At 37.6% G+C, this 23,346-nt stretch overlaps 1 protein-coding gene across 1 annotated transcript in view; it reads right to left on the reverse strand.

Annotated features, from left to right (window-relative positions):
- WNK3 (WNK lysine deficient protein kinase 3) overlaps positions 1–23,346 on the reverse strand; it is a 262,648-nt gene that overhangs the window by 169,752 nt on the left and 69,550 nt on the right. The window contains exons 7-9 of the mRNA XM_003802721.2: positions 12,989–13,283; positions 11,893–12,086; positions 11,648–11,797 (exon numbers count right to left, since the gene is read on the reverse strand). Coding sequence (XP_003802769.1) covers positions 11,648–11,797; positions 11,893–12,086; positions 12,989–13,283 — 639 coding nt within the window. The remainder of the gene's footprint in view (positions 1–11,647; positions 11,798–11,892; positions 12,087–12,988; positions 13,284–23,346) is intronic.

Below are 23,346 nucleotides of genomic sequence, written 5' to 3' on the forward strand. Positions count from 1 at the left end.
GTAGAAGACTGAAACTGGACCCACACCTTTCACCATTAACTAAGTTAGACTCTCACTGGATTAAAGATTTAAACTTAAGACATGAAATTATAAAAATACTAGAAGAAAGTGCAGGTAAATCACTTGAAGGAATCGGCCTGTGAGAATATTTTATGAGGAAGACCCCCCGGGCAATTGAAGCAACACCAAAAATACACTACTGGGACCTGATCAAAAATGCTTCTGCACAAGAAGACAGTAAGTAAAGCAAGCAGACAGCCCTCAGAATGGGAGAAGATATTTGCAGGTTATGTCTCTGACAAAGATTTAATAATCAGAATCAACAGAGAACTTAAATGTATTAGCAAGAAAAGAACAAGTGATCCCATCTCAGGGTGGGCAAGGGACTTGAAAAGAAACTTCTGTGAAGAAGACAGGCACACGGCCTACAGACATATGAAAAAATGTTCATCATCCTTAATCATCAGAGAAATGCAAATCAAAACCACTTTGAGGTATCATCTAACTCCAGTAAGATTAGCCCACATCACAAAATCCCCAAACCAGAGATGTTGTTGTGGATGTAGAGAAAGAGGAACCCTTCTGCACTGGTGGTGGGAATGCAACCTAATACCGTTCCTTTTGCAAAGATGTTTGGAGAACACTTAGGGATCTAAAAATTAGACCTGCCATTTGATCCTACAATTCCTCTACTAGGTATATATCCAGAAGACCAAATACCACATTATAACAAAGATATTTGTACCAGAATTTTTATTGCAGCCCAATTTATAATTGCTAAATCATGAAAGAAGTCCAAATGCCCATCAACCCATGCATGGAGTAATAAATTGTGATATATGTAGACCACAGAATATTATGCAGCCTTAAAGAAAGATGGAGACTTTACCTCTTTCATGTTTACATGGATGGAGCTGGAATATATTCTTCTTAGCAAAGTATCTCAAGAATGGAAGAAAAACTATCCAATGTACTCAGCCCTACTATGAAACCAATTTATAAACACCCACAGTTCCCTATGAATTCTATAACCCAACTATAACCCAAGATGAACGGAGGAGCAGGAAGAGATGGGAGGGGGGAGGATGGGTGGAGGGAGGATAATTGTTGGGACCACACCTACAGTGCATCTTACAAGGGGGCATGTGAAATTTACTAAGTATAGAATATAAATGTCTTAACAAAATAACTAAGAAAATGCCGTGAAGGCTATGTTAACCAGTTTGATGAAAATATTTCAAATTGTTTATTAAACCAGCATATTGTACCCTATGATTGCATTAACAAACACAGCTATGATTTAGCAAAAACAAAAAAAATCTTAGAAAACACAGAGGGAAATCTTCATGACCTTAGATTAGACAATAGCTTCATAGGTAAGACGTGAAAAGCACTAACACAATTATCAAAGAAAACATAAGGTGGACTTTACCCAATGTTTTTTTAAAATTATGCCATAAAGGACACCATAGAAAAACTGAAGCGATAACCCACAGTGTGGGAGAAAACATTTGTATATCATATATCTGATGAGGGGCTAGTATCTAGAGTACATACTAAACTATTATATCTAGGACGGGTGTGGTGAACCACACCTACAATCCCAACACTTTAGGAGGCCAAGATGGGAAGATAAATTGAGGCCAGGAGTTTGAGATCAGCCTGAGTCTTGAACAATATAGCAAGACTCCATACCTACCATAAAAAAAATAAAATAAAATAAAAAAGAATGCTTTTTGAGTTTTAAACATTCAATAACAATTTTATAATTAATATAATGTTTATGTAACTTGCTAACATTACCATACTTAATCATTCCCAATGGATAGTGCTACATACAAACTATGTACTTAATTTTTAAAAATTATAACATTAACGTCAATGTGTAGGTTGTAGAATACAATTATTAAACATCAAGTTTTTAAAGATAGTAAAATAGATGTTAGGCTTGTATCTCTAATTTCTTGTTCAATATCAAGAAAGTCACAGTCACCATCATTTATTAAGAAAAACCTCTTGCCAGGAGTGGTGACAGGTATCTGTAGTCCCAGCTACTCAGGAGCCTGGGACAGAAGGATTGTTTGAGCTCTGAAGTGAGCTATTTCTGGAACTACTACTCTCCAGTCTGGGTAACAGAGGGAATCCCTGTTTCAAAAAAACCACTTTAGTTCATTTTTAATTGGGTTGTTTAATTTTGTTCTTGAGATATTTCTTCAAAGGAGATAAAAAGAAATATACAAAAGGCTTAGGAGCATATGAAATTGTGATAATCACGCCCCCTACCTTTGAAAAAGAAACTTCCTTTGAATCCATTAGTCCCAGCCCCCTCAAGAGTGGGGAGGAGAGCTCTGAGAAGAGGCCTGAAGATAAGGGAGTGTGTAGGGAGGGGGAAGAACTTCGAGGAGAAACTTGAAGAAAGTACATAGGGAGGGCGTAGCCCCCCTTCCCTGTACTACATAACCCCACACACACACACCTAAAGCTAATGGCTATGATTCAGCCTCTGTTCCTTTGCTTACTTGCTATGATGCAGAAATAGGATATAACCCATTTGATCTGTCATTCAGGGTAGCTTGCCTCCTATGGCAACGACCCCCTGCAGGTGTAATAAATTTCTATTTGCAACAAAGTGGGGTCTGAATCTCTGTCTCAGCTGTGTGAGTTACAATAAAATGATTTTCAACATCTTTAGCCTTGAGGGAAATGCAAATGAAAACCACAATGAGGTACCACTTCACATTCACTAGAATGGCTACAATCAAAAAGACATATAAAAGGTGTTGGTAGGGATGTAGGGAAAGGAAAGTCTTTTCAACAAATAGAGCAGAAACAGTAAGATACTTGTATAGGAAAAAAAAGAACCTTGACCCTTCACCCCTTCTTATCATTTGTAAATTAGTAAACTAATACCTCTTATAGTAATCTGGATGGAACTGAAGGCCATTCTTCTAAGTATCACAAGAACGGAAAAACAAACACCACATATACTCACTATTAAACTGGAACTAATTTAACTTGTATCAATATATGGAAACACTCATCAGAAATCAAGTAGGTAGGAGAGAGGGACGATGGGTAAATTCACACCTAATTGGTACTATCTGGGTGATGTACACTTATAACTTTGACTCAAACTGTACAAAACCAATTTTATGTAACCAAAATGTTTGTACTCCCATGATATTCTGAAATTTTTAAAAAATTTTAAATTAAAAAACAATGGAGCACAGACTTAAACACAGAACATAAAACATGAGGGCATTTTTGGAATGAGGGTATAGGCAAAGGCAAAGGTTTCCTAGGCCACAGAAAGTAGTAACAACAACAGAAAATTTTGATGAATCAAACTTCATCAAAATTAAATACTTTGTCTCCTCAAATAAAACTGCTATAAAAATGAATGGGCAGTCCACAGACTGCAGAAAATATTTGTAAAACATGTATCTGACAAGGAACTCCTATAAGTCAATAATAAGACAAACACAAGCAAATAAAATAGGCAAATAACTTAAACAGATACTTCACAAAGAAAGATATCCAAAAGCCAACAAATACATTAAAAGGTGCGTCATAGTCATTAAGGAGATAAAAATTAACCCTAACGAGATTACTACTACACATCCACTAGAGTAGCTAAAATTAAAAAATGCACTACCAAATGTTGGTAAGGGTGTGGAGCTCCAATAACATTGTTAGTGTTGGTGTAAAATTGTGCGGCCAATTTGAAAAACTGGCAATTTCTCTTTTTTTTTTTTTTTTCTTTAAGACAGAGCCTGAAGCTGTCACCCTGAGTAGAGTGGTGTCACAGCTCACAGCAACCTCCAACTCCTGGGCTTAAGCGATTCTCTTACCTCAGCCTCCCAAGTGGCTGGGACTACAGGTGCCTGCCACAACACCCAGCTACTTTTTGGTTGTAGTTGTCATTGTTGTTTAGCAGGCCTGGGCTAGATTCAAACCCACCAGCTCTGGTGTATGTGGCTGGCACCTTAGCTGCTTGAGCTACAGGCACTGAGCCAAACTGGAAATTTCTTAAAATGTTAAATACTTATTCTATGACCCAGCAATTATTTCCAGGTATAAGCCAAGAGAAATGGAAACAAAAAAAGACTTATATGAATGTTCATGGTAGCTTTATTCATAATATCCAAAAACCAGAAACTGCTCGTTTGTGATAGTTTGGTGTATTCATAAAATAGAATATTTTTCTGCAGTAAAAAAAATGAACTACTGGGCAGCACCTGTGGCTCAAAGGAGTAGGGCACAGGCCTCATATGCCAGGCGGTGGTGGGTTCAAACCCAGCCCCGGCCAAAAACTGCAAAAAAAATGAACTGCTGAAAGTCATAACAACATGGATCAATCTCAAAACATTTGAGAGAAGCCTTACACAAGAGTATATATTATATGAATACATTTACATGAAGGTCTTGAACAGGCTAAAGTAATCTATAGTAAAACAAATCAACAGTAGTTAATTCTAATGGAGTATGGGAAGGACTGACTGGGTATAATGGAACTTTTTGGAGTAATAGCATTATTCTACAATAGGTGGGCAAGGTATAGCCTTCAGGCCAAATCTGGTACACCACTTGTGTTTATTAGTAAAGTTTTATTGGAATACAGTCATGCCTATTTGTTTACATATTGTCTATGATTGTTTTTCATGTGTACACCAACAAAACTAAATAACTGCAACAGAGATTATGTAAACTTCAAAGTCTAAAATACTACCTACAGAAAAAGTCTACCAACACCTGCTCAATGTCTTTATAATGGTTTGGATAACATGGGTGTGTGTATATATTTGTCAAAACTCAATGAATTATGATCTATGCACTTTATTGTATATAAATTCAAACTAAAACACAAATACTGAGTTCTAGTCAATGTTTCATATGCTTAAGTACTTATAAATGAAGAATACTTATATCGGCTCGGCGCCTATAGCTCAACCGGCTAAGGCACCAGCCACGTACACCTAAGGTGGCGGGTTCGAATCCCCAGCCCGGACCCGCCAAACAACAATGACGGCTGCAACCAAAAAATAGCCGGGCGTTGTGGTGGGTGCCTGTGGTCCCAGCTACTTGGGAGGCGGAGGCAGGAGACTCACTTGAGCCCAGGAGTTGGAGGTTGCTGTGAGCTGTAATGCCACGGCACTCTACCCAGGGGGACAGCTTGAGGCTCCGTCTCAAAAAAAAAAAAAAGAATACTTATATCAGCAACTTACTTTTAACTTTGAAATGCAGTAGAAAAATAAGATTAATAAAGGGATGAATAGATATGTAATAAAGCAAATTCAGCAAAAGTTAACTGTATAATCTAAGTGGTAGGTATATGAGTGTTCATGCTGTATTTTTTCAACTATTTTATATAGTTGACATTTTCATAATAAAATGTTTGAATATTTTTTAATTAGACAAAGAAAGTATGCAGTCTTCCCACAGATATGAACATTTTTCAATCCAAAAGGTTTATGAAGCACTTTATTCTAATAAAAATTAATCCTGGCTCAGCACCCATAGCACAGTGGTTATGGTGCCAGCCACATACACTGAGGCTGATAGGTTCGAACCCAGCCTGAGCCAGCTAAGCAACAATGACAACTGCAACAGAAAAATAGCTGGCGGGTGCCTGTAGTCCCTGCTACTTGGGAGGCTGAGGCAAGAGAATCACTTAAGCCCAAGAGTTTGAGGTTGCTGTGGAGGTGTAACACCATGGCTCTCTACTTAGGGTGACATAGTGAGAATCTGTCTCCAAAAAAAAAAAAAAAAAAAAATTAATCCTGGAATAGTCTGTCTTATCTGAAGAAACTTCAGCTACAAAGGTTTTCATTTATTCTCATTTAGTTCTATTAGGAGTCAGCATACCCATATTAGAATTCATTATAATGAATTCTTGAAGAGGGAATTTTATGGAACACTATTACTTGAGGCAATAAATAACTTACAACACAGCACACTTTTTATCTAAGGACCTCAAAGCATTATATTAGTCAATAAATTCCTAAAGCAGAGCAGAAGAGCAAAGAAACAGAAGTCAGATTTTTAGTTCTTTGCTTTAATTATTTCAACAAATTCCCTGAGTAAACAAAATCTCACTTAAGTTATCAGACCTTTTTTTCTCTAATTCTGGCAGAGAGGACAACTATGTGTAGTGAAATGACTGGGTGTGCTGGGTTCAAATCTAACTCTCCTGCATGACACTGAGAAAGTTATTTAACCTTTCTGAACTTCAGTTTACTCACTTGTAAACAGAGATGACAGTTAGGATTCCTAGAGGTGGTGTGATGATAATGCATGCAATGCCTTTATAATAGTATTTAGCACATAAGAATCATTTGACAGTATTAATTTTTATCTCACAAAGTAAATTGGAAACCACTATCCAAAGTGAAGTATCTTGGGAATGGAAAGCAAATATAAATATAGAACAATAAGAGAACTATAGACTCCTAACATTTAGGACTAAAAATCTTGAAAAGTTACACTGGTTTCCTTGCTATTCTTCAAACATTCTAGACACGTTCCTCCCTTAGAGCCTTTGTACCCATTATACCCTATTCCTGAAATGTGCACTGGTGACTCTACTACCTTCTTCAAGTGTCTGCTCAAATGTTACCTTTTCAATAAGACCTACTCCGATAACTACCTTCTTTAAAACCCACTTTCCTCTATTCTCTGCTCTGTATTTTCCCCAAAGTCCCTTATGTTGTATAATTTACTTTCTATAATGATAATTGGTAATCCTTCCTCATTAGACACCAAAATTCAGTGAGAGAGGGATTTTTGTATTTTATTCACTGATACATATATCCCTAGCAGATGCTCAAATTTTTGTTGTTGTTGTTGTTATCATCTTCTTTTGTAATCCCCTCACTTTCCAGATGAGGAAAGAGATCACCCAATGAGTACAGAAAAGAGCCAGGTAGAGGGACTATAATTCCCAGTCCAATGCTAGTTTTATTATAGCTGACTGCTTTCCTAACCCCTTAACATTACAGAAAAATCACAACCATTCACATTTTCCCCCAGGAGGATTTACCTTTGGAATGTCTTGGCCTTGTAAATGTTCTTGTGTCTATAACACAGAATGCTCTGAAAGGGGATAGAACCCTGACCTGGAATGCTAAGTGTTAGGAGATGAACAGAAGATGGCTGACTTAGAAGATTCTAATGTTGTAATTGTGGTTCTGATGACCCAGAAACAAGTTCTAAGCTAGAAGATGCTTGCCACTGTGGCTGGTTAGCAGACTGCTTCTGGATGCATGCTGGCTGACGCTGTGCTAAGTTTTTCTGAATGGGAAAAGTTTAACTATTATCTAATGCTTGAAACACTTAAAGCTGCTCTAAAGGCTGTATTATATAGTATTCCATTGTCGCTGATTGCAACCATTCTTCTAAAGGAGGTATAACCTGGATCATGGTTTTAATGGTCTTTGGAATACCTAGTAATGGCTGAATTTGGTTAGGTGCCTATGAATGAGGTACCTGCTGAAGAGCAGCATATTAGTTATACAAAAATTGCTGTTGATTTATGGAAACTTCTTGAGTAGTCAATTGATGAGTTTTCTGTGCTTGTCTATGACATGAATGAGTTATCTGCTGATGCTGAATGAAAGCTGAGTGAGAAAACTGGCTTGGTGTTAGATGTGATTGGGTAAGCTGTACTGAAAAATGTGGGGACTGGATGTGGGCCTGTGAAGAGGCCTGCTGAATGAAGGATATCTGCCCAGGGTTTTGAAGCTGTCCTTCCACTGCCCTCTAAGACATAATGCTACTTGACTAGGCCTGAGTGTTTAGCTGCTGGTGTCAAAAACTGGCATTTGCTTAGCATGGAGTTACTGAATGCTGGACATTAAATAAAGGTTCAGTAGAACACCTCTGTGTACCTAATGTTTTTGTATTTAACACTGATGTTAAATATATCTTTTGTTCCAACATTAGCAAATGCTACCTTGGGGTTGTGTTAAATAGGATTGTTACTCAGAAGTCTGTGCTACAAAAAGTGTATACAGAGTGTAACTTCTGATCTGCAGAATGTAACATGTACTTGATTGCCATGAGGAGGGTTTATTATGTATTGCTGGGTTCTAAAGGTTCCCCATGGGTGGCACCTATGGCTCAAAGGAGTAAGGCACCAGCCCCATATGCTGGAGGTGGTGGGTTCAAACCCAGCCCCAGCCAAAAACTACAAAAAAATAATATAAATAAATAAAGGTTCCCCATTCAGTTGTCTGGATGGTATAAACAGTTTGTCTCAAATGAGAGACATGATTAAGAGATAGTGCCTGACAAGCAGGCTATTCCATAGGTTGCACAGGGTAAGCTGTCTGGATCACATATGCTGGTTATTCTGGAAAAGATGACTAAACCAGAGGTTGCACTAGATAAGCAGGTTGCCCTTGAACTGGTGCCAAATAAGAGGGCATTACTGCAGGTGGGACTAGATAAAAAGTCTACATAGAAAAAACTGGTTGTGAGCCTGGTGGTTGAACAGTGTAAAGAGAACGCTCCAGGGTTGGCAGTGAATAAATAGGCTATGTTAGAGCCTGGGTTGGTAAATTGGCTGTGATGAGCTGCTCAGTGGCCCTGGATAAGTGGGTTGAACAGAATAAGATGGCTGTTCCAGGGGCTGAATCATACTTTCAATACCACTCTTTGGCTGCTACTAATTTGCAGAGAGCTTCAGGCTCTTCCAGAATACAATCCTACTGAATATTTTTCTGTGGTGATCTTAGGTTGTAAAATTAATGGCCGCTGCTGAACAGCAGCTTAGAAACAAGGGTCCTTCAAATGCAGTCTGGCTTTGTGGCATTGAAGAACCTGGAGTTATAGACTCCTGACAGGATATTGAATGTATCTTTTGTGAATGCTGATTGGCCCCCAAATGTCCTTCAATGGATAGAAGGGAGCTGCTATACCAGCAGCTTTCTGTGCACTGCTTACAAATGAGACAGAAGAATGATTCCACAAAGCTTAAGGGCTGGGTGGCACCCATAGCTCAGTGGGTAGGGCGCCGTCCACATACACTGAGGCTTGCAGGTTCAAATCCCAGCCCGGGCCAGCTAAAACAACAATGACAACTGCAACAGAATAAAACAGCCAGGTATTGCAGTGGGAACCTACAGTTCCAGCGACTTGGGAGGCTGAGGCAAGAGAATTGCTTAAGCCTAAGAGTTTGAGGTTACTATGAGCTGTGATGCCATGGCACTCTACCCAAGGCGACAGCTTGAGACTCTGTCTCAAAAAAAAAAAAAAAGAAAGAAAGAAAGAAAAAAAGAAGCTTGAGGGCAATTAACTGGTAAGAAACTAAAATTCTGACTGCCATCTTGTGCTTTGCTTAATGGATTTGAAGACCAATTGTTGGATGCTGGGAAGTCATTTGCGAAGGAGGCAATGTCTGAGAAGAAACTGCAGAAAGGATTGATTGTGGAACTCCAGTAAGTCTGAAGTGTTAGGTTGGGCTGAACTTTGTCCATCTTCTCCAAATGTCAGCATCAGTTCCTGGTGTTAGTACAAGGAAAATTCAAATTATAAATGCATATACTATGCCCATTTTAATGGGACTATCCCAGACAGATTGATATATAAAATAATACTATGCTCCAAAAGTTTCAAAAAAAATATCAAAAAGGGGCTAGGTATAGTACAGTACTAATCCTATAAAAATCATAATACCATGAGTAAATCCTAGTTTAATACACTAAGGGGCTGAGACAAGTCACAGTAATATGCTGCTCATGTCATTTACCACATAACTCATTGAAACTCTGGCAGAGATTCAGAATATCTGAATCTGATACTTTCACACACCTGATAGTGGAAGTCCCAAGAGAAAGATCAAAGGATTTCAATATCATAGCTAAAATGAACAAAGACAGTCTCTCAAGAAGGGAAGAAGTTGGCGGAAATATGTGTAAATATGGATTGGCTGTAATAACTTCTAAGAACGTGGGCAACCATGCTCATAAAAAGACCAAAATGGTCAAAGTGCTTACTTAGGCAGTTTCTATATATTAAGTAAAAAGCAAGCTACAAAAAATAGCATGTATATGATACACACATGCATATATAAAATTATGTATGTGTATATAAATAAAGACAAATCTAGAAGCTATACCTCAAATGGAAACATAAGTTGGCTCTAGCTAGAGCTAACAGGTGATTTTCACTCTTCTTCTTTATAACTTCATGAACTTTATTTTTATAAAAAATAAGCAAGTAAAAAAAAAATAAGTAAGTAACATTCACAATTAAAATAATTTAAATGTTTGGGTGGTGCGTGGCTCAGTGAGTAAGGGCACCAGCCCCATATACTGAGGGTAGTGGGTTCAAACCTGGCCCTGGCCAAACTGCAACAAAAAAAATAGCCGGGCATTATGGTGGACGCCTGTAGTCCCAGCTACTCAGCAGGCTGAGGCAAGAGAATTGCCTAAGCCCAAGAGCTAGAGGTTTCTGTGAGTTGTGATGCTATAGCACTCTACCAAGGGTGACAAAATAAGACTCTGTCCTAAAAAAAAAAAAAGAAAAATTAAATGTTGAAAATACTGTTCAAAATACATATTACCTGTATACTTATACTTATGTGGTTGAACATAAGCTAAATTTAAAAACCCATCCAACACATTTCAATATGAATTCAATTACAGATATCTACCATATCACTTATCAACACTAGCCAAATACCAGGCACCTTCAATTATATGAGACTAAATCTGTCCACAAAAGATTCTATATGCATCTGGCATTTATAAAGTACATGTATACTTTCCCTTATAAGACTGAGCTCCTTGAGGGCAAGGATCCTATTTTATTTTATCTCATATCCCTGGAAGGTGGTGATGGTTATTAAAAGTTTATTGATGAACTATGACTGACTACATGTCAGTCTCTTAAAGATGCACCAGCTGCTAGTTAAACCAGACATTCCCTGCTTGGCTAGAGAATGCTAGGCAAACAGACAATGCCCAGGAGCTTGGACTATCTCGCTCCCAGAGAGCAAAGGCACACACAGGGTATAACTGCTGAGGGGGTGAAGGAAAAACAGGGTGATGACAAAGAAAAACCCAACCATGTGTCCAGGGTCCTTAACCTAGGGAACTAGGATACAGTCTTGATAAATTAACTCACACAAAGACTATTTACTCATTGTCAGAAATGAATAATGCTGACTTGAAGAGTCTGAAAAATAAAAACATTTATTACTCCCACAAAAATGAACATGAACCCAAACAAGTGAAGAATTTAGATGGACCTGCTAAAAATTATGAAAGTCTATGAAATACTATTTCTAATCAACTGCAATAGATATCCCTCCATATTAAAACCAGTCTAAAAAAGTTCAAAACAAAGTACAAACCATCATTACCAAAAGGAAGACTTCCAAGTCCTTAATAAATCTTTTGTCCATACATACAGAGTTCTCTATTTTCTCTCCAATTATACAAGTAGTGTCTCAAGATTCTAGTTACACAGTATTAGGCACACCCTCAAGAGGAATGTCTTGCATGAAGGAAAACATAAAAAACTTAGCTTTCAATGATCTTTATCTAAACTATGCTGAGTTTATGAAAGAGAACCTGCCTATTAGAAAATCTAAGCAGTGTTAAATTTGTTTAAATGAATACAGAGCCTCTAAAATGTGCCTTACCTTTAACTGTGAGACATCTGGGAGAGTTAATGGGGATACTTGGGGTTGTGAAATAACTGTAGGTCCAAGGATATGTACGGGCAAAACAGTGGACTGACCTTGAACCAAAGGCAAAATATGAGGCTGAGTCAGTTTTGGCTGCTTCTGCAACTGTTAAATAAGAAAAAAAAAAGATTAAAGATATACTCTCCCACTTACAGTAAATATACTGATTACACACTTAAAAATATAAGAGTTCACCTCACCCCTGAAATTTGCTGATAATGTCCTACTAGTTGCTGAGATGAATAAACTTGTCCTGGAGCATTTATTTCAGCCTGTGGGATGTTAGAAACCATTTGAGAGCTCATCGTCTGGTTTGAGGAATAGACTATACTGGGCTGACTGGAAGTATCTGAATGTATAACTGATCCAGCTCCTGTCTCAGAAAAATTGTCACCTATAACAAAGAAAATAAGCAACAAGTAGAAGGAAAATACAAAGCACAAGTCCAATGGTTCTGTAAGGGTTATTTTAGTCTGATAACCTCAGGAAGCTTCAAATAAAATAAGTATACTGAAGAATTAATCAAAAACCATCATATAATGCTCCATCAAGCAATGAAATGTTGATATTTGTGATATAGCTAAAATTGTCTTAGTAAAGCAAACCAAAAGCCAAAGAACCACATAAAAATCAACGCCATTTGCTAGTCATTTCACATATATCCCTAACTAATCAACACTTGACATTAGGTTTTCACTAAAATGTTAAGTGTCATGGTCTTTCTCTTAGAACCTGGAGAAAAAAATACTGGCATTGTAGAACAATTGGATGTTATTATGCAAATATTGAATCCTTCTGGAGAAGAGACTACATTGCAGCAGAAGATAACAGGAACCCTATTAATGCTATACTTGAGCCTACAATACAAAGGGACTGAAAGTCCAGACAATTTCTTCTTGAGGAATCAATTGTATCTTTATATCTTTAGTGCCAAATTTTCATTATTAAAAGATTTATGTTAGATCCTCAAAAATGTTAATAAGGTAATTTTATTTATTCTCTAAACAAAACTAGACACTAGATTATAATTCTTATTCAACTAGCACCTTATACAAGTCACTTAAAATAATTTCTTAATTTTAAAATAAGGAAACTAGCTGGCCTATTTCAGAAATTTTGTAAAAAGCTTGCTGAAATGATAGTTAATAGAATGCTTTAAAAAACACAAAAGTGCTATTTAAAAAAATGGAATATATGATAAAAAATAGGTCACTGGCTACTGCCCCTCCTAAAAAATAAAAATTAGGGACTATAATTTCTCATTTATTTGTACTGACAAATTATTAACTGTGTTACCTGTAACCAAGGAGCAGTGCTGCTGTGGTTTTCTTTGTAGAAGTTGTTGTTGAACATGTTGATCAACTTCAGTTTCTTCACATTCAGTCCCAGTCTGCTGAGCAGGAGCATGGGGCAAAGTTGTATTCTGGTGCTGAGGGAATGTACTCCCCATACACTTCCACGGGGAATCCTGGCGTTCTTCCAAACAGCCAGCAGGTTTCTTCTCCCTTGTCTTCTTTATCAGGGTCACCCGGTCTCTAATAGATTTAGCAACAGCTTTGGAATCACTTTCATGGAAGAATCCAGACTTTACCTACAAACAAAACATAATAAGGAAACTATTTCTTTAAGGTGTTAACTTTTTACTAGTAGAGGTACTTTATGCCCCCAAATTCCAAATGTTTGTTTCTACTATATAATCTTTCTTAATCAAAGATATTCATAAATGCCAAAGCCTTTGATATACATGAGAAAAATCAATAGTTTTACCAAGCATATTAAAATGATTCTGGTTTCAAATAAAAAAGAAAAAAATTGATGTTTCAGTGCATACAATCTTCTTACAGGTAATGTCTTTATTAAATCACAACTATGTACATTAATGCATTTATGGCATACAATGTCCTGATTTTATATATGATTTGGAATGCTCATATCAAACTGGTTAACATAACCTTCACCTCACTTACTTGTGTCAAGACCTTTATACTCTACTCTTAATAGTCTTGACATGAACTCTTGCATTGTGCACAATAGGTGGCATCCCATCAATTACCCTCCCTTCTTCCAGCCCCACCTCTCTTCTTCTGTCCTTCATTCTGGACTATACTTGTGTTTTATCATCCATATGAAAGTGTGGATGATTATATATTGGTTTCATAACAGTATTGAGTACATTAGAGACTTTTTCTTCTATTCTTGAGATAGTTTTTATTAAGAATATGTTCCAGCTACATCCAGGTAAATATAAAAGATGTGAAGTCTACATCTTTTTATGGCTGCATAATATTTCATGGTATACATATACCACAATTTGTTAATCCTTTCAGGGGTTGATGGGTACTTGGGCTTCTTCCATGACTTGGCAATTATGAATTGGGCTGCAATAAACATTCTGGTGTAAATACCTTTGTTGTAAAATGAGTTTTGGTCATCTGGATACATACCTAGTAGAGGAATTTCAGGATCAAACAGCAGGTCTACTTTTAGTTCCCTAAGTGTTCTCCAAACTTCTTTCCAAAAAGGACATATTAGCTTGCATTCCCACCAGCAGTGCAGAAATGTTCCCTTCTCTCCACATCCACACCAACATCTGTAGTTTTGGGATTTTTGTGATGAGATTTAATCTTACTGGAGTTAGATGATATCTCAAAGTGGTTTTGATTGGCATTTCTCTGATGATTAAAGATTATGAGCATTTTTTCATGTGTTTGTAGGCCATGTGGCTATCTTCTTCAGAGAATCTTCTGTTCAAGTCTCTTGCCCACAAGGAAATAGGTCATTTGTTCTTTTCTTATTAATTACTTTGAGTTCTCTGTAGATTCTAGTTATAAAACCTTTGTCAGAAACATAACCTACAAATATCTTCTCCCATTCTGAGGGCTGTCTGCTTGCTTTACTTACTGTGTTCATGGCTGTGCAGAAGCTTTTTAGTTTGATCAGATCCCAGTGATATATTTTTGGTGTTCCTTCAATTGCCCGGGGGGGTCTTCCTCATAAAATATTTTCCCAGGACAATTTCTTCAAGTGTTTTCCCTGCACGCTCTCCTAGTATCTTTATAGTTTCCTGTCTTAAGTTTATTTTTTTTCTTTTTTTTTATTGAATGGTAACTATGTACATTAATGCACTTCTGGGGTACAGTGTGGGGTTTTCACATGCAATCCAAACTACTTCCATCAAACTGGTCAACACAGCCTTCATGTCATTTTCTCAGTTGTCTTAAGTTTAAATATTTTATCCAGTGAGAGTCAATTTTTGCTAATGGAGAAAGGTGAGGGTCCAGTTTCAGTCTTCTACAGGTTGCCAGCCAGTTCACCCAGCATCATTTGTTAAATAAGGAATATTTCCCCCAATGAATGTTTTTGATAGGCTTATCAAAGATCAAATGATGATAAGCGGCAGGGTTCATCTGTTGGTTCTTTATTCTGTTCCATATACCTACCACTCTATTTTTGAGCCAGTACCATGCTGTTTTGATAACTACAGATTTATAGTATAGCCTGAAGTCTGGTAGCATGAGTCCTCCTGATTTGTTTTTACTTCTGAGTAATGTCTTGGCTATTCAAGGTTTATGACTGCTATTAAGGTTTGTGAAAGATTAAAAAGGATTCCTCATTCAGCAACATTAAGTGCATACAATGTGCCCAGTACTGGGAGCACCAGAGAAACCAGGTGACTAAGTTGGTCCTTGTCCTGTATGAGCACACAATCTGGTAGTGTGAGATGGACATAAATTTAAAATGAGGTAGAAATGAGTTGCTGAAATAGCCCTAAAGTAGGAGCACATGTATCTATGGAGGGAATAGAGAAAGTGTCACAGAAGAAGGTAAAATTTGATCTGTATTAAACCCAAGAAAGAAACTTTCAGTCTACTGAGCAAGATGCAGAAAAAGTCTGGAGCACAGCGAACATTCTAGGCAGAGGGAAGTATGCTCACAGAAAAATACCACATCTTATTAGACATTAAAAGAGTGAGATGAGGAAAGTAATCTGCTTTATTTTCTCAGAAATAGGACTGAGCATAAGAGAAGATCACTTGAGGTACTATAGCATATCATTCTCAATCTTACAATCTGCTTTTTAAAGCATGTCTTGGGGATCCACAGACTCTGGGAAATTTCATGGTAGTTGAAAGATAATGAAAATGTTAAAAAGAGCACAGATATTTAATTTTGCTCCCTCTTAAAGCTCAAAAAACAACCCATAGTATATGTTTTTATATGTAATAAACCCACAAGTTGGTCCTAAGAGTAAGACAATAGCGATAAGATTTTAGACACCTTAGAATATGAAAAATAAATAAGACAAGTAATAACTGACCTACCAGACTTGAGAAAGGTGAACAGGGAAAACCAAAAATAATTCCCATATATACTGAAGAATACTCACAAGGCACAGGAACTGGCAATACTAGGTATGTCCAGAACTGAGACCAAAGTCAAAAGAGATGGCTAAATAAGGAAGACTAAATGAAAGGGTTTTGTGAAGCAGTTACTTAGGTCCCTGTGTTCCAATCTCCATTCCACATCTTTGAGTGATTTCTTTTTCCCTACCTCACAAGTCTGTGACAATATTCAGAAATGCCAGGCCGGGAGTTGTGGCAGGCGCCTGTAGTCCCAGCTACTTGGGAGGCTGAGGCAGGAGACTCATTTGAGCCCAGGAGTTGGAAGTTGCTGTGAGCTGTGATGCCATGGCACTCTACCCAGGGGGATAGCTTGAGGCTCCATCTCAAAAAAAAAAAAAAAAAAAGAAATGCCCAGTCCTTCTCGCTATTGGCTGCCAAAATAAAAATAAAACCTTTAACCTCCAAGAAATAGATTTAAATATGCTTCTCTGTAGAATCTAACCCAAGATGAAAGATTTAAATTATGGTATCAGAGATTCCCCAATTAACAAACAACACAGATACCCTACAGTAAAGGTTAAAGTTAGCAAGTCCTATACAAGCAATTCATCAGCTTATTGTCCTTGTGGTAGACAAAATTATGGCCTCTCGAAGATGTTGCCTCTTAAATCCTCAAGCCTGTGAATATAATGCGATATAATACCTATTATTCTGTTTGTTGTATAGCACAGTTGCCCTTAAACTGGGGAGAGTATCTGGGTGAATATTTTATTTTACCAATTTTTTTTTATTTTTTGGAGTCTCACTCCTTTGCCCTTGCTAGACATCATCATAGCTCACAGCAAACTCAAACTGTTGAGCTCAAGAGATCCTCTTGCCTCAGCCTCCCAAATAGCTAGGACTATAGGCATATGAAGACTACTGATTTTTGGACATTGATTCTATACCCTAAGACATTATTGTATATCTTCATCACTTCCAGGAGCCTTGTAGTTGATTCCCTGGGTTTTTCTAAGAGTAAGATTATGTCATCAGCAAAGAGTGAGAGTTTGACCTCCTCTGCCCCAATTTGAATACCCTTGATATCTTACTCTTGCTTGATTGCATTTGCCAGAACTCCCAGCACTATGGTGAATAGTAGTGGCAATAGTAGACATCATTGTCTGGTTCCAATTCTAAGTGGAAATGCCTTCAGTTTTGCTCCATTCAGTATGATATTGGCTGTCAGTTTGTTGTAGATGGCTTCTCTCAGTTTAAGAAATGTATCACTAATGCCTATTTTGTTAAGTGTTCTCAGAAAAGGATGCTGAATTTTATTGAATCCTTTCTCTACATCTATAGCAGTGGTTCTCAACCTTCCTAATGCTGCAACCCTTTAATACAGTTCATCATGTTGTGGTGAGCCCTAACCATAAAGTTATTTTCGTTTCTACTTCATAACTGTAATTTTGCTACTGTTATGAATTGTAACGTAAATATCTGATATGCAGGAAGTGTTTGCTGATGGTCTTAGGGGTCGCGACCCACAAGTTGAGAACCACTGATCTACAGAGAGAATCATATGGTCTTTGTTTTTGTTCTACTTAAGTGGTGAATTACATTTATGGATGTATGCATGTTGAACCAACCTTGCATCCCTGGGATAAACCTCATCTGATCATGATGTACTTTTTTATAATGTGTAGCTGTGTTCTATTTGTTAGAATTTTATGGAATATTTTTGTAGCAATACTCACTAATGACATTGGTCTATAGCTTTTTTTTTTTTTTGGTTAGTTTTTTTTTTTTTTTCTGGTTTTGGCATCAGGGTGATATTTGTTTTGTAGAAGGAGTTGGGGAATGTTCCTTCCTTCTCAATGTTTTGGAATAGGTTCTACAATGTAAGTATGAGCTTGTATTCTTTGACAGTTTGGTAGAATTCTAGTGTACTACCTTCTGGACCAAGAGTTTTCTTTCTTGGGAGCTTTTTATTATTGTTGCAATTTTAGAGTTTGATACTGGTCTGTAGGAGATAAGATCTTTTGCTCAGGACATGGCAGTTCGCCTCAATGTGCTCCTTCAGGAGACTGTTTCTGAGAAGCATTTCCTTGAGGATCTGAGCTTCTACACTTGCCTATTGATATGCAGGAATGTGTAGAGTGACTCTCCCTAGGGGGTGTGGAGAAACAGCCAAGGTGTTAGCTGGAGGATGGACAGACCGGTCTTGGAGCATTGGGTTCTATTCTCTGCCTTCTTCCCTCATTAGCATTATAATGTATAACTTTACCTAGGGCAAGCGAGGACAGACAGCCAGGCTCCCTAATGTTTTTACTCTAAACAAAATCAATTGTATATGTGTTCCTCAGCCTTCACACTAAATTGTAATCTTAAATGGTAGCTTCCTAATATTACTTCACCTCTTTGTATAGGTGTTAAATTCTTACTGAATGTTGGAAAGTATATAAGGTAATCAGTAAAGTTTAGCTAGGCCGCCGACCAGAGCGAGTCCCGGTCTCCCTTGAATATTCATTCTGTCTGCAGTTCTTTCCCCTGCGTCCCCAATCAGAATCTCCAAACAACACACAACAACACTGGTCTGTTCAAGACTTCTAATTTTTTCTGGTTCGGGTTAGATAGATAGTGTGAATCTAGGTATTGTTTCATTTTCTTCGCTTTCAAATTTCTAGGGATAGAGTTGTCATAATCAGTAATGATCATTTGCATCTCTGTAGTATCTTTAGTTATTTTCCTCTTTTTCATTTCTGATTAAGATTATTAGAGATCTAGAGATCGAAGTCTATTAGAGAAACATTTCTATTTCTAGTTAATCTGGCCAAGGGTTTATCAATTTTATTAATCTTCTCAAACAACCAACTTTTTGTTTCAGTGATCCTCCAAATGGTTCTTTTATTCTCAATTACATTTATTTCTGCTCTAATTTTGGCTATTTCTTTTCTTTGGCTAGGTTTAGGATTAGATTGCTTCTCATTTTCCAGTTCCTTGAGATGCTTCATTATGTTGTTGATTTGTGCTGTTTTTTAGAAGTAGGCATTTAATGCAATAACTTCCCTGTTGCAACTGCCTCTGCAGTATCCCACAGGCTTTGAAAGCTTGTAGCTTCAATGTCATTTTGTTCAAGGAATCCAATGATTTCCTTCTTTATCACCTCCATTACCCAGCTGTCATTCAGCATAAGATTGATTTCCATGATATTATGTGGATTTGAGGATTTCTCTTGGAATTGAGTTCTACTTTTATTCTCTGATGGTCCAAAAAGACACAAAGTATAATTTCTATTAAATTATTTTAAATTTATTGACATATGATTATGTCCTAAGATATGTTTAATTTTGGAAAATGGTCCATGGGCTGACAAAAAGAACATACACTCAGTATTATTGGAGTGGAATGTTCTGTATATGTCTCCTAAGCCCATTTGCTCAAAAGTTGTGTTTAAGTCCATTATTTCTTTGTCTAGTTTCTGCTTGGAGGATCTGTCCACTTGTGTAAGATGGGTGTTCAAGTCCCCAGTTACTATGGAATTGTGGAAGATCATATCGCTCAGATTGGTTAGGGTTAGTTTTATATATCTAGAAGCATTTTAGTTGTGTGCATAGATACTTAGGATTGAAAGGTCTTGTTGTAGTGTTCCCTTGACCAGTATATAGAGTCCAAATTTGTTTTTCTTCACTTTTGTTGAAGCCCAAGGAATCTGCAAATAATATGGCAATTCCTGCTTTTTACTGATGGCCATATGCCTGAAATAAAGTTTTCAAACCTTCTTTCTGACCCTTGTTTTGTCCTTGAAGGTTATATGTGTTTCCTGAAGACATCATGTATTCGGCTTGTGCCTATTTATCCATTCAGCCAGCCTATGCCTTTTTAGTGGGGAATTCAAGACATTCACATTTATTGAGAGAAATGAAATGTATCTTGGAGTTCTGTTTGTCTTGTTTTGTAGAGGTCCATTACTTAGTTTTATCATTTGCACCATTGTGGAAGGTAGGTTTTGTCCTGGGTGTCTTCACTTTATTCGTGGTACACAGTGATGGTCAGTGTATACAATGGGTTTGAGTACTTCTTGCAGATCTGGTCTTACCATGGCAAATTTCCTCAATGTTTTCTCATCAGTAAAAGATTTGATTTCTCTGTCAAATATGAAACTTATTTAGCAGGATATAGAATCTTGGGCTGAATGTTGGCTTGTTTAAGGCTAATAACAGATGACCATTCTCTTCTGGCTTATAAAGTTGTGGCTGAAAAGTCTGCTGTCAACCTGATCTTTTCCCCCTTGTAGGTAAGAAGTTGCTTATGCCTGGCTGCTTTGAGAATTTTCTCTTTTATTTTGACTTTCCCCAAGTTAATTACAATGTGTCTAGGAGATGCTTTGCTTGAATTAGGTCATTCTGAGGTTCTGTAATTACCTAGTATCTGTATTTCTGGGTCTCTTGCCATGCTTGGGGACTTATCCATCATGATGTCTTAAACTAGAGCTTCATACTTTTAGGATGTTTTCCCCCTTCTGAGATCCCTGTGATTTGTATATTTGGGCACTTTGTGTAGCCCCATATCTCTCTAAGCGATTACTCTGCTTTTGCTCTCTACTTCCTCTTTGAATGATTGGTCTAGTTCAAAATTCTTGTCTTTGATTTATGAGATTCTTTGTTCACTGTGTTTTACTCTATTTCTGAGACTATCTATTGTGTTTTGAAACTCCTTGAATGCCTCTTTCAATTCCTTAAGGTCTGTTTTATCCCTCCTAATTATCTCCTGGTTACTTTGTCTTTAATTTCATTGTTTTCTTGAGACTATTTTTGAATTTTTTTTTTATTTCCATTACCATCTTCTCTTCAATTCCATTCATCTTATTTGCCATCTATATTCCGAATTCTGTTTTTTGTTTTTCGCTTGTTTGGGACAGAGTCTCACTCTGTCAACCTGGGTAGAGCGCCACAGTGTTATAGCTCACAGCACCCTCATACTCTTGGGCTCAAGCAATCCTCCTAAGTAGCTGGAAGTTTAAATGCCTGCCCCAACACCTGGCTAGTTTTTTTTGTTTTGTTTTTTTGGTAGAGACAGAATCTGACTTTATTGCCCTCAGTAGAGTGCCATGGCATCACATAGCTCACGACAACCTCCAACTCCTGGGCTTAGGCAATTCTCTTGCCTCAGCCTCCCGAGTAGCTGGGACCACAGATACCCACCACAATGCCCAGCTATTTTTGTTGTTGTTGTTGCAGTTTGGCTGGGGCCAGGTTTGAACCCACCACCCTCAGTATACGGGGCTGGTGTCCTACTCACTGAGCCACAGGCACCATCCAGTTTTTCCATTTTTTAATACATATAGGTTCTCACTCTTTCTCAGGCTTGTCTCTAACTCCTGAGCTCAGGCAATACACCCTCCTCAGCCTCCCAGAGTGGTAGGATTACAAGCATGAGCCAGCACACTCAGTCTCTGAATTCTATTTCTATCATTTCAACAATTTCTGTATGGATGGTATTTTCAATGGTATCTTCCTTGTAATCTGCTAGAGGAGTTGATCTCCTCTGAATTTTTATGTTTCCAGGGTTTGACTGCTTCTTGCCTACACGTGTTTTCAATTTATTTATCTATTTTTTTTTAATTTTTAAGATAGAATATTAGGGTGTCCCTAAAGTGTTCTTGTCAGATATTATAGTTGGGATTCTGTAGGCAGCTCCCAGGAAACAGTTGGGCCCTAGAAGATGGAGCCGGGGCTAACTGTGTGGTGTACCTATATACCTAAGCAATACTGCTGTTGAACTGGCTCTGGGGATTTTGGGATGTTGAGTCAGGTAGGCTGGTGTCAGCACTAGCTTCCCCAAAGCACAAAGCTCTCCACACCTCTTCTAGGACTTTCCGGTGCCACACGGCAGCTCCTCATTCTTCCTGTGGGTATCAGGGCCATTTGGCTGCCTGTATTAGGACTAATTGAATGTCTAATCTGAAGGGCTGATGCCAAGTTTAGAGGCCCCAGGGTGTAAAGCTCCACTGAAGTTTTATAAGATTAAGAGGAAAAAAAGATATTATAAGCTTCCAGAGAGGAAAATAATGAGTCACATTCAAAAGCTCAGGAATCAGAATAACTTTGGACTTCTCAATAGCAATACTGAAAACTAGAAGAGCATTGAGCAATGATTCCAAACTAAAAAAAAAAAAAAAAAAAAAAAATTACAACCTAAAATGCTTTAGCTAGCCAAATGACTGATTAAATACAAGTATAAAAAAGACATTTTCATACATGCGAGTTTTAAAGAATTTATCTTCCACACGCCTTTTCAGAAGAAACTAGCAAAGGAAACATGCCACTGAAATGAAACACTAAGCCATAAAAAGAAAGGACATGGGATTTAGGAAATATGAGATTCAAAACAGAAGTGAATGAAGTCTAGGAAGATAATAAAGAGAAATACCAGGGTAGTGGTTTTACAACAGATGCTCAAGGTAATCATTATAGATTAGAACAGTATAACCAAACCAGACAGGCAGACATGTTAAAGGCTAGCATCTACAAGATCCCCCCTATCATTGCCCCATCTTTCCTTTTACACTAAGATCAGAATGTCCAGGTGAGCCCGGATCAGATGGTCTATACTTGGCTGGTCTTGACCACATGGTGCTGCAGCTCCTGCACACCCCTCCTAAAAGCACCTTGCCTGGAGTTGAGTGTGGGCATGCATTTCACTTGCCAGAAGTTACTTGTTATGATCCATTATTGAGGGTGTGGCTGGTCACAGGAAGATGAGAAACAAAGAGGTAGAGCAGCACACTCCCTATCAAACTACATGGTTATAAGACAACTAATTTCTGGTGTGCAGAATAGCCCTGCTGGTCCCCTGACTGTGCTGGACCATGGGTTTATTTCCCTAGACTCACTCATAACCTTACTCCGACTTCCTCAAAAGCAGCACTTATAAACCTGTAGGGAAACCAAAGCCAGAGTATAACCAAGAGATTCTCTTCAGCTTATCCTCTCCTGCTACTATTCACCTAATCATACCAACTTTACCCCTTCTGTAACCATCTAGGTGTGTGCTTGTCATGTAAGATTTCAAAATAAAACAATATATTACTTAGGTAAACTATAATGAAAACAAAGAAATGGATAACACAAAAGTCAGAGTAGATACTACTTGTGGTGATAAGGAAGGAAAATGCAACTAGGAGGGGCACGTGTGTGGCTTCTTAGGTATTGGTAATATTTTATTTCTTAAAATACATAGTGTTTTATTATTCTTTATAATGTGCATACAAACTCAATATCCTGTTGTAGACATAACATTTGACAATAATTCAATATATTTATTTATTTT

The sequence above is a fragment of the Otolemur garnettii genome, unplaced genomic scaffold, assembly GCF_000181295.1.
Source record: "Otolemur garnettii isolate 467f Iridium unplaced genomic scaffold, OtoGar3 scaffold00256, whole genome shotgun sequence".
NCBI lineage: Eukaryota > Metazoa > Chordata > Mammalia > Primates > Galagidae > Otolemur > Otolemur garnettii.